Consider the following 15,161-nt stretch of genomic DNA (forward strand, 5'->3'; position numbering starts at 1 on the left):
CTGAAGTACTCTGTAATTTGATTGTCCTCTGTTGTGGGCAGCACCTCCCTTTCCCAAACTGTGCAACTACTTTGTTTCTTTAAAAGAATCATAGAATAGTTTGGGTTGGAAGGGACCTCTAAAGGTCATCTAGTCCAACCCCCCTGCTGTGGGCTGGGACATCTTCAACTAGATGGAAACATCTTCAACCCTGGAAACATTCAAGGTCAGGTTGGACGGGGCTCTGGGCAACCTGCTCTAGCTGAAGATGTCCCTGCCTACGGCAGGGGGGTTGGGCTAGGTGGCCTTTAGAGGTCCCTTCCAACCCAAACTATTCTATGATTCTATGATTCTATGATAGATCAGGTTGCTCAGAGCCCCGTCCAACCTGACCTGGAATGTTTCCAGGGATGGGGCATCCACCACCTCTCTGGGCAACCTGTGCCAGTGCTTCACCACCCTCAGCATAAAAAATTTCTTCCTTATATCTGGTTTATATCTACCCCCCTTTAGTTTAAAGCCATTCCCCCTTGTCCTGTCGCAACAGGCCCTGCTAAAAAGTTTGCCACCATCTTTTTTATCAGCCCCCTTTAAGTACTGACAGGCTGCAATAAGGTCTCCCTGAAGCCTCCTCTTCTCTAGGCTGAACAACCCCACCTCTCTCAGCCTTTCTTCATAGCAGAGGCGTTCCATCCCCCTGATCATTTTTGTGGCCCTCTTTTGGACCCACTCCAACAGGTCCGTGTCTTTCTTATGCTGAGGGCTCCAGAGCTGGACACAGTGCTCCAGGTGGGGTCTCACCAGAGCAGAGTAGAGGGGCAGAATCCCCTCCCTCGACCTGCTGGCCACGCTGCTTTTGATGCAGCTCAGGATACAGTTGGCCTTCTGGGCTGCGAGCGCACATTGCTGGCTCATGTCCAGCTTTTCATCCACCAGTACCCCCAAGTCTTTCTCGGCAGGGCTGCTCTCAAACCCTTCATCCCCCAACCTGTATTGATACCAGGGATTGCCCTGAACCAGGTGCAGGACCTTGCACTTGGCCTTGTTGAACCTCACGAGGTTCACATGGGCCCACTTCTCGAGCTTGTCCAGGTCCCTCTGGATGGTGTCCAGGTCCCTCTGGTGTGTTGACCGCACCACTCAGCTTGGTGTCATCTGCAAACTTGCTGAGGGTGCACTCGATCCCACTGTCTATGTCATTGATGAAGATATTAAACAGTGCCGGCCCCAATATGGACCCCTGCGGGACGCCACTCGTCACCAGCCTCCATCTGGACATTGAGCCGTTGACCACTACCCTCTGGATGCGACCATCTAACCAATTCCTCACCCACCGGACAGTCCACCCATCAAATCCATACCTCTCCAGTTTAGAGAGAAGGATGTTGTGGGGGACCATGTCAAAGGCCTTACAGAGGTCCCGACAGACAAGATCTGTAGCCCTTCCCGTGTCCACTGATGTAGTCACTCCATCACAGAAGGCCACTAGGTTGGTCAGGCAGGACTTGCCCTTGGTGAAGCCATGCTGGCTGTCTCGAATCACCTCCCTGTCCTCCATGTGCCTTAGCATAGCTCCCAGGAGGATCTGCTCCATGATCTTCCCAGGCACAGAGGTGAGACTGACTGGCCTGTAGTTCCCCGGGTCTTCCTTTTTTCCCTTTTTAAAAACAGCAGTTTTCCAGTCAGTGGGAACTTCTCCGGACTGCCACGACTTCTCAAATACAATGGATAGTGGCTTAGCAACTTCATCCGCCAGTTCCTTCAGGATCCGTGGGATCTCATTGGGTCCCATGGACTTGTGCACCTTCAGGTGCCTTAGCTGGTCTCGAACCTGATTTTCTCCCACAGTGGGCGGCTCTTCATTCTCCCAGTCCCTGCCTTTGCCTTCTGTGGCTTGGGCAGTGAGGCTCGAGCACTCGCTGGTGAAGACCGAGGCAAAAAAGTCATTGAGTACCTCCGCCTCCTCCGTGTCCCGAGTAACCAGGTCTCCCGTTTTGTTCCGGAGAGGGCCCACATTTTCCCTCCTCTTCCTTTTATCCCTGACGTACCTATAGAATCTTTTCTTGTTGCCCTTGACGTCTCTGGCCAGATTTAATTCTATCAGGGCTTTAGCTTTCCTAACCTGATCCCTGGCTGCTCGGACAATTTCTCTGTATTCCTCCCAGGCTCCCTGTCCTTGCTGCCACCCTCTGTAGGCTTCCTTTTTGTGCTTGAGTTTGTCCAGGAGCGCCTTGTTCATCCATGCAGGCCTCCTGGCGTTTTTGCCCGACTTCCTCTTTGTTGGGATGCATCGCTCCTGAGCTTGGAGGAGGTGATCCTTGAATATTACCCAGCTTTCGTGGGCCCCTCTTCCCTCCAGGGCTTTGTCCCATGGCACTCTACCAAGCAGATCCCTGAAGAGGCCAAAGTCTGCTCTCCTGAAGTCCAGGGTAGTGAGCTTGCTGTGCGCCCTCCTCGGTGCCCTAAGGATCTTGAACTCCACCATTTCGTGGTTGCTGCAGGCCAGGCTGCCCTTGAGCTTCACATTCCCCACCAGCCCCTCCTTGCTGGTGAGAACAAGGTCCAGCATAGCACCTCTCCTCGTTGGCTTCTCTACCGCTTGGAGAAGGAAGTTATCATCAACGCATTCCAGGAACCTCCCGGATTGCTTATGTCCTGCCGTGCTGTCCCTCCAACAGATATTGGGGTGGTTGAAGTCCCCCACGAGGACCAGGGCTTGTGAGCGTGAGGCTGCTCCTATCTGTCTATAGAGGGCCTCATTCGCTCAGTCTTCCTGGTCAGGTGGCCTGTAGCAGGCCCCCACCGTAATGTCACCTGTCCCTGCCTTCCCTTTCATTCTGACCCATAAGCTCTCAGTCGGCTCCTCATCCATCCCCAGGCAGAGCTCCAGGCACTCCAGCTGGTCATTGACATGGAGGGCAACACCCCCTCCTCGTCTCCCCTGCCTGTCCTTCATAAAGAGCCTGTATCCCTCCATCCCAACACTCCAATCATAGGAGCCTTAATAATAAGCATTTTTCTTGCCAATTTTCATTACCAAATAGTATAGAAAATACTGGTATACCTCAATTTTCATGAGAAGCAATCCAGAGTTTCTGGTATGATGCCTTTGTTCATGATTTCAGATGCTGGGATACATTTTTCTGCCTTTTGGGTAACACTTCAGGACTGTGAATAGTTTCCTGTAGGATCCCCAAGAAAGAGTGAGGTTCAGCTGTTCTGAACTACATGCTATCTTACACTGCTTCCTGAGATAGGAACCCCTCTCTGGATTCATTACCAAGTATATTCAGAAGACAAAACCTCTCCCTTGGTATTGTAGCAGACTATGAACAATTTAAATTAACGAAAGTTAACTTTTTTTTTTTAATCTTACGTGATAAGGTTATATTATTTAATAATTAGGTTTAAATTTAAATTTAAAATAAACTTTAAATAGCAAAGTGTGATTCTCCATTTGAAGGTAATGGGAGGAGGAAAACACCCTTTGCTAGATGACTCATTTGAATAATTAATCAAGTCTGCCTTGATGGAGAGAAAGGAACCCCAAACCAAATCAGACCATTTGTTTTAGACATCTACCTGAGGATGGGTATATCACCTTCTGAAGACAGCTATCTTTTTTTTATCAGGCAGGTAGTAGCAGCATGTTATTTAGCTAAAAAGTCTATAGTTGAATGGATAAGTTCAGGTGAAATTTATCCTACTTGAACTACAGCTCTTCAGAAAATTAGAAATTCAGCGTGAGGTTTCCAAATCTAATTTTTGAAAAGTGTCCTAGACCCACATTGAACAAAGTATTTTGTGCAAGGTAAGGAAACCTGGTAGCAAGTCAAAGAGAGTTTCACCATATCTAACTTCAGACATCTGTAATCCAGTGGTTTAATTGACATATCTAGTGACTTTTAAAATGCTCTAGAGTATCCAAGATATCTGCTTAAGACTGACAAATATGATAGAGACCCACAGGAGATCTGTCCTTCTGGAACATTACTGGAGACCAGCTAAGATGCTCCTGGGTGTCTCAAACGGCACTGAAGGCAAACCACTGTTTGTCAAGTGGTTTGAGTCCTAAATTTCTACATCTGAGCTTATCATAGAGTCACTTGCCCTATAATCAAAGGAGAGGAACAGACACTTCTAAGGTGTAATTCATCATAGCCTCAAAAGTCCAAAATGTGCAGATAAGTCACAATGTAGGAATGCCTTTTTCCATTTAGTGAGTGTGTTGGGAAGCTAGGTGACTAACACACGTGCAGAGTTTGTACTGCAGATGTCTAAGTATTAATGGATATTCATTATAGTAAATAAAGCCATATAGACATTTCTGGGCCTGGTTAATTTGGCCTACTGTAGATATAAGCTATGGGACAGATAGATGTGTATTCTTGAGTTTGGAGCTCTAATTAATTGCCTAAACGTAGCCAAGTAATGAGAAAGCTTTTCCTGTCTCATACAGCTTTGTGTGGCAAGTGGTACCTATTCCTTCCTATTTTTGCTAATCCCCTCTCTAGTCATTCCCTCCTCCAGACCCCAGGGATGTTTCCGATTAGCCGTTTCTTGCTCTGCTAACTGCTTTCAAAAGCTGTATTTCCTTACTGTGATGGCCACCCCTGTTCCTATGCTGTCTCTTCTCCACTGCTTATTGCACTGCTAGACACTTTAGTGAAGTGTGAAGCTTTGCTAACCACTATTTCTTTTGTTTTTTTACCATGTTAAATATGAGAACACCCACAGAAATCACAATTCCATAACCTACAGAAGATTTCTAAACAGCTCTTCCTGTTTCCTAATTGTTATCAAGGAGAATAAAACTACACATGCAAAATGAACTAATTTCAGGTTGGTAAAGATGGTCCTTTCCATTTACCTTCCCTCCTCTCCACCAAACACCAACACAGTGGGCATTCTTCTTTGGAAGTTGTTGGAATTTTGTTGTGGGAGTTTTGCTTTCACTTTAAGGTTTTAATTGTCCATCCAAATATGGATAGTATTTAATTAATTTTGGACTGCATGTCTACATTGTGTATTCTTCTGTATGAGCTAGCAGTTCTTTAGTATATTGACCTGAGCCCTTCTAGAGCATGGTTTCTATTAACCAAAACCAGACATCCAAAATAGATCAGATGAACCACATTCAAAAAATGTTTCTCGCTCTCTTCATTTGCAATCAAGGGAGTCCAGATAACTATCTTGGATGTAGACATCTACACCATAGGTGTAAAAACGAAGAGTAATCCAGAACGGAACATTAATAAAGAAATGGTCTATCCACTATAAATTGAGTTTCAACTTATTCTGAACTGAATTTCAGCTGTAGTGAGGAAAAAGAAAACAAGCAGGCAAGCAAGGAGATATCAATAATACATATACAATGGCATCCATGGATTTATTTTGCTTACTTTACAGTGTTCACTATATATTCATGTTCTTTCTCCATACCACCCCCCAACTGATAGCAAAATTATTTACCTATTTTATTTCTTTGCTTATTTATTTTTAAGATGTACAGCTATGTATTTCCAAGCTTTATTCAAATTAACTATATTCACATGCCATGTAATTGTGTCTGAACCTGTAACTCATTAAGGATTATTACCCCCTTTTTTTAACAGAAAGCAGCCCTCTGAAAGCCAGCAATTTACTTGCCTGTTTTTGCAGAGCTTCCTTTACCTCTTTGTTTCTCAGACTGTAGATGAGAGGATTGACCAAGGGAGTGAGAATGGTATAAAAAACAGAGAAGACTTTGTTGGGAGATATTTGGGTATCGTGATGAGGAAGTACATAGACAGTTAATATTGACCAGTAAAAAAGAATCACCACAATAAGATGTGAGGAGCAAGTGGAAAAGGCCTTTTTCCTTCCAGTGGCAGAAGGAATTCTCATGACCGTGATAATGATGTAGAGATAGGATGAGAAGGTCAGCAGAAACAGAGGCAGTGAGCACACACCCGCCACAACAGAAGTGACAAGTCCTGCCACATGACTGTCACTACCTGAGAGTTTTATCATTGGGAATGAGTCACAGAAAAAACAGTCGATTTCATTAGGCCCACAGAAATCTAAATTTGAGATCAGGAATGTTAGTATAGAATTAGCTAGAAAGCCACTTATCCAAGATGCAGCACCCAGCTGGAGACAGAGCTTGCCGTTCATACGGGATGGATAGTGCAGGGGTTTGCACACCGCTAGGTACCTATCATAGGACATCACTGCGAGGAGATAGCATTCTGCAGCTGCCAAGCAACCAAAGAAGTAGTATTGTGTAAAACATCCATTGACTGAAATACTTCTGTCTCCACCCAGGTAGCTAAGCAACATCCTCGGCAAGATATTTGAGCTGTAGCAGATTTCCAAGCAGGCCAAATTGCCCAGGAAGAAGTACATTGGGGTGTGAAGGTGCCGATTAGCCACCACCAGCACAATGATGAAGAAGTTTCCAGTTATGGTCACAATGTAGATTGACAGAAACATCAGGAAGAGAAGAGAATCCAGTTCAGGGCCATTCCCAAATCCCAGGAGGATGAACTCTTTAACAACCGTTTTGTTTTTCCACTCTTGCTTTGTCATAGCTTTTGTTCCAGTGATAAAACAGGAAATGTTAGCACCAATGAAGACCTTGAGAGTTAAGACTCAAATAATGAAAATTTCTTCACAGAATAGAAAAGCAAAGAGTAAAAAAGTCTTTGCATTATCAGACCTGTCACCTGATTTCTGTAAAGGTTTCTCACGTACTAAGAGTCACATTACTTATTACTCCACGTACTAAGAACACTTAAAACTGAAGTAATGCCCATGCTTCTTCTCTGTCACAAGGGTACTTTCTAACATGTTTCCAGTCTGTGCAAGCAAATTAAAAATCAACTTCTTTCATTAGATGCCATCACAAGTTTTGCCATATTCCTTTCTGTTGTGAAAAAAAGAAGTATTTGGTCTGATTGCTCCAATAGTAACATAGCCATATTTCCATTGCTAATATGTATTGATGCATATTATATATTCACTATATATAAGTATGTAGCATGACCGTTAATGCAGACATTTTTCTTATTTGAAGGAGGCTGAAAAAGAATCCAACTTCCACCAATGAAAATAACTATGAAGAACATCTATACCATCTTCAGCGTATGTTTGCCCTGCCAAGAACCCCCCAAGCACACAAAAAATCACCTTCCAGTTGTCTCACCCTTCAGTCTTGTCAATGGGTAGAATGAAGGATTCCAGATTTAAGGAGTTTAATTCACGCTAAAATAGGCAGGATGAATCATCTTGTGAAAGTACCTATTTCTTGTCACTGAGAACTCAGAGAGAGTTTAGTTGCCAGACCCTTAATCAGAAAAATACAGTTTAGATAAATCCTACTGGTTGTCATAGTGCTCTTTTTTATTTTCCTCTCACGTGTACTGAATCACCTCATTCTCTAGTTTTCCTTACAAATCCCATTTTCCAAAACTCCTGAGGCTTTGGCTGATCTTTTCTGGATTTGTTTAGTACAAAAATGCTAAAAAAAAAAATAAAATTCAGTGGCCAAAACTAGACACAATACTAGGCTATGGTTAAGTTAAGGCTATGCTGGCAAAGGAACTGAACAGAAAAATCCACTATAGGGAGGTGACCAGACACTATAGCAGTGAAGACCATATAAGGACACCCATCCAATAACTTACATCTGGACTACTTATGATAGCATAACTTTGTAAGACTTACACATTTATTTCCACAGATCTAATTTTAAATGTTTCTTTAAACTCTTAGTCATTCAAAACCCTCATTTTCAGCCAATTTGCCAACATCTGACAACTGAAAATGTTGGAAGTGTGTCCCGTTTCTGTGTCAATCAACAAACCTTTCAGGCCAACACTGTTCCTTATCTGAAACTACAGGAACATTGAAATCCAATTAAAAAATCTTTCACTTCTCAAGGTTTCATATCCATCTTTATTTTCTTTAAGAGCTTGATTTTCTCATTAAAAAAAAAAAAGAATTAGAGCTCCTTGTTTGGCAAAGACACCCCCCCCCCCCCAATAATTTCCACATTTTCCTTTGGTTTTTTTTAGCCAACTGAATATACCAGCTCTTCTTTTCCATTCTGTCAGGTAGAGAGTGTTCCTCCCTTCACCTCACTCCTTAAAAACCTTTTCAGAGCTGAGACTAGTGAAACACCCCAGGGGATAACCAAGCAAACAAAAGCCTTGGTTGTTGTCATCAACCTCATATGCACATAAATAACCATTCTTTTCCTGTACACTTTGATGGGAATTAGCGTTTTCTTAGCCTACATTTTGATTACTTTTGGGCCTGGATGGAATTATATTGATAGATAGGATGACAGCTGAGTGAAAGATTACTATGATGATCATCATTGCTATCAAGTCAGCATTGGGTTCTACAGATGTGTTGAAGTCTAAAACTGATTAGGGCCTGGATTCAATGCCAGGCAGCTACCCGAGTGCCAGCTATTTCAGTCATCCTCTGGAGATGCTGCTCGATCTTCTTTTTCTGCAGGGTGAATGTGTTTCTAGCTGTGGTATCACAAATAAGTGAGATGATTGTTCCAGGTCCTGGTTTTTAATCTCAGCTTCCTAGCTTGCATTTAAGAAGGCCAGGTAGACTGTAATTTGTTAGCCAATGTTCAGACTGCTTAGTCTCCAAGGCCAGACAGCAACAGCTTGATGAATAAGTATCTCTTGGCAAAGCACAACTTTGCATCAGCTTGGTGAGCCTCAAAAAGAATAAAAAATCATAAGAACATGGGGAAATTCAAAGACCACATGAAAAAAGTGAAGTCCCAAAAAAGTAGAAGGGGAAGTTGTATTATGCAAGCACCGCTAGATGGGAGTGTAGTCAAAACAATCTGAAATATCAATTACTATCACAGTGACTTTGGCCTGTGCAGGTGCAGAGCTGGTCCTAGCTGAACTGCAGAGACTGAATGTCATCCATTTTAGTTGCTAACATGAGATGGAATAAATCTGTCTCAAAAATACAAAATCTACCTGTTGACTTTCAGATGGGATACCCTTAGTTTCTCACTGAGTAGCCACTCTGTCTGTCCACAATAGAAATGAAACGCTTGTGTTCAACCAGATAGTCTCAGCTACATCATTGCCATGGTCTCTGTGTGTGAGTGTCATCTAGAGGCTTTAGTTTGGAGGACAAGAAACACCAGAAGACAGATATCTGTTCTTGGTGCCAGGATGCCGTCATATAATTAATTAACACACTATTAATTTGTACCTAGCCTCAGGTAGTTATTTACAAAGTCCATCTGGAAAGTGAAGAGAGAATGGGCACGTGAGTCTTCCAACATCAAAATTGTCACCTGAAGAGGTTATGGAAACTCTCAAAAGTGTCTGTCTCTCTCCACAGACAGAGCTACACTGAGTATCTAGTTGATTCTAGATATCCAGATATCTAGTTAAAATAGTCAAATGTTCAAGAGGCTAAATTTGGGTGAGATGACTCCAGCTTCTAAATATCTAAGGAGATTTCTGTCTTCCTTTTTTAAACCTGAGAATGATCACAGCACTTGCTCAGTAAGCCAAATACTTGAGTCTTAACTGCCATGTAGCTCAGAGAGTCGTTACCCCCAGCTCCCTTACTACCACATGGTACCCTAGTGCCTAGGCTATGGCATGATTCATCATAGGTTCTCTTCCACCCGTCTTACTGAGTTCTGCCATGGGGTGGAAAGTAATGCAAAGTTCATGAGTGCTGAGAGGGACTCAGCCAGGGACTGTCCCTATCCGCAGTGATGTTCTGTGCATATTGTGTCCAATGTAAAATGCATTATCCTCTGCTGGTGGAAAAAAGGTAGGCCACGAGGAGGAGATTTTGCATATCTCAGGTGAGTACCTACATTTGGGTACATGGAAGGCTTCTATCTGGTGCTCTTGTGAATTAAGGAAGAGAGAACAAAATGAAGATTTTATGAATTATGATTCTTCAGAAGCATTCATATTGTGACCATATAACCCAAACTCTGAATTGCTTTTGGATATTGTTTTAATCAGGTGCCAAGGAGCAGCTTGCCAATACAGATAGCATCTTCCTGGTGGATTTATTAAAATTTCAATTTGCTTTTGGGCTATGAGATTACTTGAAATACAAGGCAACCAGCCATACTGAGCATTAGCAGTAAGTAGGCCCCGGAGGCAGGTAATAAAAGTCAATGCTTTTAGGCTGTACAGAAAAGGAATTTCAGAGAGCTGTATAAGAGCTTCTCACTTTACCTGTTGGAAATAGCTGGAAATCTTTACAAAGATAAACTCAAAGAAGAACACATAACCACAAAATGAGATTTCTGCTCACCTGAACCTGAAGGTTAAGACTTCATCTGGCCAAATTTGACACCGAATAAACTCAAGTTAACTTCATTTCACATGGAGCTTTTTGTCTTCCATGAAATTCAAGCTATATTATGTGTATTGAAAATTGGATTCTTTTACTTAAACCTATGTGTCCAATGTCATTTTAGGTTCATTTGTGTTTCTTTTCTTGCCTGCATTTTGCTCAAGAAGGATGCAGGTCTACTGTAGGTATTGTGTCACATCTGCCGTCAGTCTGCAGAAACCTCAGACAGAATAAGATCTACGTTCAAGTAGCCGAACCCTGCACTTAGACCCAGAATCAAACACTTAACATTGCAGTTTCTACTGTGTAGGCCTGTACACGATTGTGATGTTTAAGCTCCCATTTATAGTTTGTGGAGATTTGGTCAATATGGCCTGGAGAGCTGTTCAGCTGATCAACCTACAGCGGGATTCAGGTGCCAGGGAAAGGAGCCAAATACCATTTCATATACTCTAGGGTACACAGACATGCTCACAACAATGGTATGGCATAGGACCTATGGGAGACCCTTCTGGAATAATAGCCGGAGTTCTGATATTTTCTGGCAATTTAATTAAGCTCCTTGCTCAGCAGACACCTGAATTGGAGACATCTAAAATTAGATGCTTGAGTTTGGATGTCAATTACTCATGAGGACTCAGTTCATTATTTGCAAAGTTGTTTATCACGGATAAAAAAGGTGTGTTCAGTGTTTGGGAAATTAACAGCTATTCACACTGGGAAAGAAGTGTCCATTGACCCTCAGCAGTAACAACAAATAGGTGTGTTTTTTCCCTTTAATTTAGGAAGGCAACATCAATAACAACAGGTCCGTCAGACAAGTGCACTGACCCTAGTGCATCTGACAGGACACTGGATGCTCGTGTTAGGCACTGTCTTCTCACTCCTAGACCACCAGTGCTAGGTGCAGAAAACACAACCATTGCTAAAAAGATGCATGCTGCATGTGAACAACTTAATTATTGGAATCATTTCAGTTTGTTGTCAGACAAAAAATTGAAGACCTAATTATAGGAAAAAATATGACACTTCAACTTTTTTGAATTTCTGCCCCATTTTTATCTTCTGCCTGATATTTGTGATGTGTTTGACACTGAAGCCAAGTGGCAAAAGCACTCAAGAGATCTGGGGCCTAGCCCCAACCATGCTGAACTCTCCCTCTGGTGTAGACTGAGAAGAAAGCATTTCAGGGTTTGGTGTCTGCCAGGGCATCCATGTTAAGTCTGTTTGTACCATTGACTTGGCATCCATGTTAATAGTCAGTCTGTTTGCACCATTAACTTGGCCTACTCTGTCTTTCACCCCAGGGTACTGGTCCCTCTTATAAACCTCACAGCACACCTATTTCCATGTTTCTCTTCTTCTTTCTGGAACTTTGCTTCAGGTCCTCCTGTGAGGGAACTCAGGCAATATTGACACAGTAGTACGCCTCATCATCTGCTTCAGATCAGAAATCCAACTGTGGAAAGCACCAGTTGTGGTTTGGCCCAGCAGAGGTTGTTCTCTGAAATGCTACTGCATGCCCTCACGCCATACATGAGTGCCTGCATCAAAGGCATGTTGTAAAGACACCATTCAAGTGGGTTGTGGTACAGTCCCCTTTTATTCAGTATAACAAACACCCAGCTCACAGTACGTTCATTAGGTATCTAGATGCCTTTGGAAAATGGAATATAGTTGGAAATAATATGTGCATGGGATGGAGAAAGCAAAATTCATTAGTAAATTTCAGTGCAGTATTAATATATTATAAAGCTTAATCAAGAATGTTATTGGGAAGGTTCTACTCAATGGATAAATTATTTAAAATTTCCATTAGTAAAACTATCAAAGGACATTTTGTGTTCATACTCATGAGCATAGAATGAGTCATGAGGGACTTCTTGAGTTCATCTTGGCTCCAGTACGTATGGAGGTTTATTAAAGACAAAGCAAACATCTTGGGAAGATCAAGCTCTTGGCTTTCATATAAAGATGACGAAAAGAGAAGACAGCCTGCAGAATCCATGCTGCATCCCACAACGTGATGTGGGCAGGTGTCTGCGAGACCCCAGTCTGTAACTGACTACCATGGAGGTAAACCTGACAAAGGAGAGTGTGCAGACTTGGGAAGAAAGTGAATGAAGAACTGATGAGAAGATTAATTTCTGACTTTCTGGTTTTTTCTATCAGTGAAAATAATTGCCCATGTGCTGAACTGTAAAGCTCATCAGTTACTGACATGATTTTATTATGTCAGTCACAGCTTTTTCCGAATGTCCCAATATTTTTTAAGTGACGAGGCATTGAACAAACTGAACAAACTGCATAGGCAGTCCTCCCCACGCCTAAAATTCCCCTACCTTGTAAATCCACTGGATCACGCAAGATGCAGAATATAAGAAAACTTGTATGAAGATTGTCTGGTTGCAGAAACTGATCTGATGTGACTGCAAGCTAATGCCATAGTTTAGGTGTAGGCAGTTTGGAACACCTTTCCCCATGTTGGCGTAGCTGGGTGATCTGCATAAGTATGTAAATGTATATCCAGAGCACAAAAATTAAGAATTAGGGTATGCCTCTACAAGACAGGGAAACAAGCCAGGTCACTGAGCCAAAAAAATGTCATGTAATCGTCCATACTTCTTAGAAAAGAAGAAAACTGTCTTGTCCCTGAGGCATACCAACAGTGATTAAAACAGAGAAGACAATTTGTTTTTTCATAGAAAATATTGCTGAAATGCCTTAAGAGTTGGAATTTTAAATAAGTTATCAAGACATAGAGATTGGATCCAAGAATTAAGTTGAGTAGTGTATCTTTACAGCCACGCATGCAAAACAGTTTTTTAATTTTTATATTACATTTTAGTATTTGCTTTCCCCACGATTCAGCGTGATGTCAGCTACAGAAAAGCAAAACCAAACCTACGTTACAGAATTCATTCTCCTGGGATTTGGTGATTTACCTAACCTTCAGGTTCCTCTCTTCCTGCTCATCTTGGTGATCTACATGCTGACAATGATGGGGAACATTCTCATCCTTGTGTTGGTGGTGGCTAATCAGCATCTCCACTCCCCAGTGTACTTCTTCCTCAGTAACTTGTCCTGCTTGGAGACGTGCTACAGCTCCACCATCCTGCCCAAGCTGCTGGCCAGCTTCCTGACAGGTGACAGAAGTATTTCTACAGCAGCTGCATGACACAGATTTTTGTATTTGCTTTTCTAGTTGGGGTAGAGTGTTATCTCCTGGCAGTGATGTCTTATGATCCATACTTAGCAGTATGCAAACCTTTACATTACGTCACCCTAATGAGTCGTAAAGCTTTGCATAGCACTAGCTGCAGGGGCCTGGGTAGGTGGTTTTATGATCAGCTTTGTTATCACACTGTTGATGTCACAAAAGGTGTACTGTGATCGCACTGAGATTGACCATTTCTTCCATGATTTATCCTCTGTGATAAAATGCTCCTGCAGTGACACATTTCTGATAGAAGTTGGAACATCGTTGATGTCTGCTACATGTACAACACTGCCCTTTCTTTTCACTGTAGCTGTCTGTATTTTAACCATCATCACCATCCTGAGAATCCCTTCAGCTACAGGAGGCAAAAGGCATTTTCCACAAGCTCCTTTCACCTCATTGTGGTCACTATTTTCTATTCAACTCTCATTCTTGTCTACATGTTACCAAAAACTTACTTTTAACAAGCTGTTCTCTGTCTTCTACACTGTGGTGACACCCATGGTGAATCCACTTATCTACACCTTAAGAAACAACGAAGTCAGAGGAGCCCTGGGGAAAGAAGTCCAGGTATTTATGGATTTATATAGATGACATATCAAGAGCTATGCTTTGTGGGGCTTTTTGTTTTGGGGGCCAAACTATAAAAATATAAAGCATCGGAAGTGATTTCCACAGCAAGTATATGGTCACTGTTGTAGCAATTAGCCTAGTCACAAGTGGAGCTGGGTGGTTGTTTGGGGGAAAAAATATGGGGTTTTGGACTTCCTCAAAAAACCCCTGTAAAACCAAAATTTAAACACCCCAAAATAATCTTGATTAAACTCAAAACAGCATTGTCATGTTTTCATATTATTTCAGTCACTTAGAGATCAAAAGCCACAAGAAGAAAAAATGTGTCTTATGGCTACAGACAGATGGCACACAGAATGGCCCTGTGTGTCGACATGGGTATGGCTACATGGGCCACAGAAAAGGACCCTGGCCAAGAGTCGTGTGGTGTGGCAGGATTCAGCTGCCCGAATGTAGAGATACAGTGTCCTTTAGGTGCTGTGGGGATGCTTCCCTGGACTGTGCCTACTACTGCTCTGAAAGCGTGTAGGTCTCTCCTAGGGCACAGGTAATTTCTGCCTACCTTGTGAAGATGTCATAGATGTCCCAGTGCTTCTCCTGTGTCATGGGATGCTTGTGTTCTGCCTGCCCATGCCAGAGGGAGCTTGTGGCAGTGTGGGTGAGAGCCAGGCTGCGCCACAAGTCCAGAGGTCGGGTACTGCTTCCTTAGGAGCCACCTTTAACAGTGTGGATGCTGGCAATGCTTCCCTTGGGACAAAGATGATAAAGACATCCGTACCACTATAGTGACTCTATAGAAAGGAGTGTGAAAATTAAAGGTCAGTGTCTGTTGTCATGACAGTAGCTAGGGCTACCTTTGAAGCTCATGGAAAGAAAAGGGCTTTGCCAAGAAGAGAACGTTCATCTCACCTGAAGATTGATGGTATCAATTAGACTTTCAGGCATCACTTACATGTCTAAAATAAAGTGACATGAATCTTTGCTCACTATAGTACAACATAGGTCAAACCTCACCTAAATTTGACAGCTGAAAGCT

The 15,161-nt window shown here is 42.6% G+C and overlaps 2 protein-coding genes across 2 annotated transcripts; one reads left to right on the forward strand and one right to left on the reverse strand.

The window, feature by feature from the left end:
- Positions 1-5,574: 5,574 nt before the first annotated feature.
- Positions 5,575-6,549, reverse strand: LOC143165294 (olfactory receptor 5AP2-like). The gene has a single exon (XM_076348753.1). The coding sequence runs from the start codon at positions 6,547-6,549 to the stop codon at positions 5,575-5,577; it is 975 nt and encodes a 324-aa protein (XP_076204868.1).
- Positions 6,550-13,207: 6,658 nt separating this feature from the next.
- On the forward strand, positions 13,208-14,146 carry LOC143165295 (olfactory receptor 6B1-like). The gene is given in 5 exon segments (XM_076348754.1): positions 13,208-13,490; positions 13,493-13,626; positions 13,628-13,913; positions 13,916-14,009; positions 14,011-14,146. Coding segments are annotated over 5 exon segments (933 nt in total).
- Positions 14,147-15,161: the final 1,015 nt, after the last annotated feature.

This window comes from Aptenodytes patagonicus, chromosome 10, assembly GCF_965638725.1.
Source record: "Aptenodytes patagonicus chromosome 10, bAptPat1.pri.cur, whole genome shotgun sequence".
NCBI classification, from domain to species: domain Eukaryota; kingdom Metazoa; phylum Chordata; class Aves; order Sphenisciformes; family Spheniscidae; genus Aptenodytes; species Aptenodytes patagonicus.

Excerpts from the sequence above, each read along its gene's own strand:
- LOC143165294 (XM_076348753.1), bottom strand. The coding sequence starts at position 6,549 with ATGACAAAGCAAGAGTGGAAAAACAAAACGGTTGTTAAAGAGTTCATC.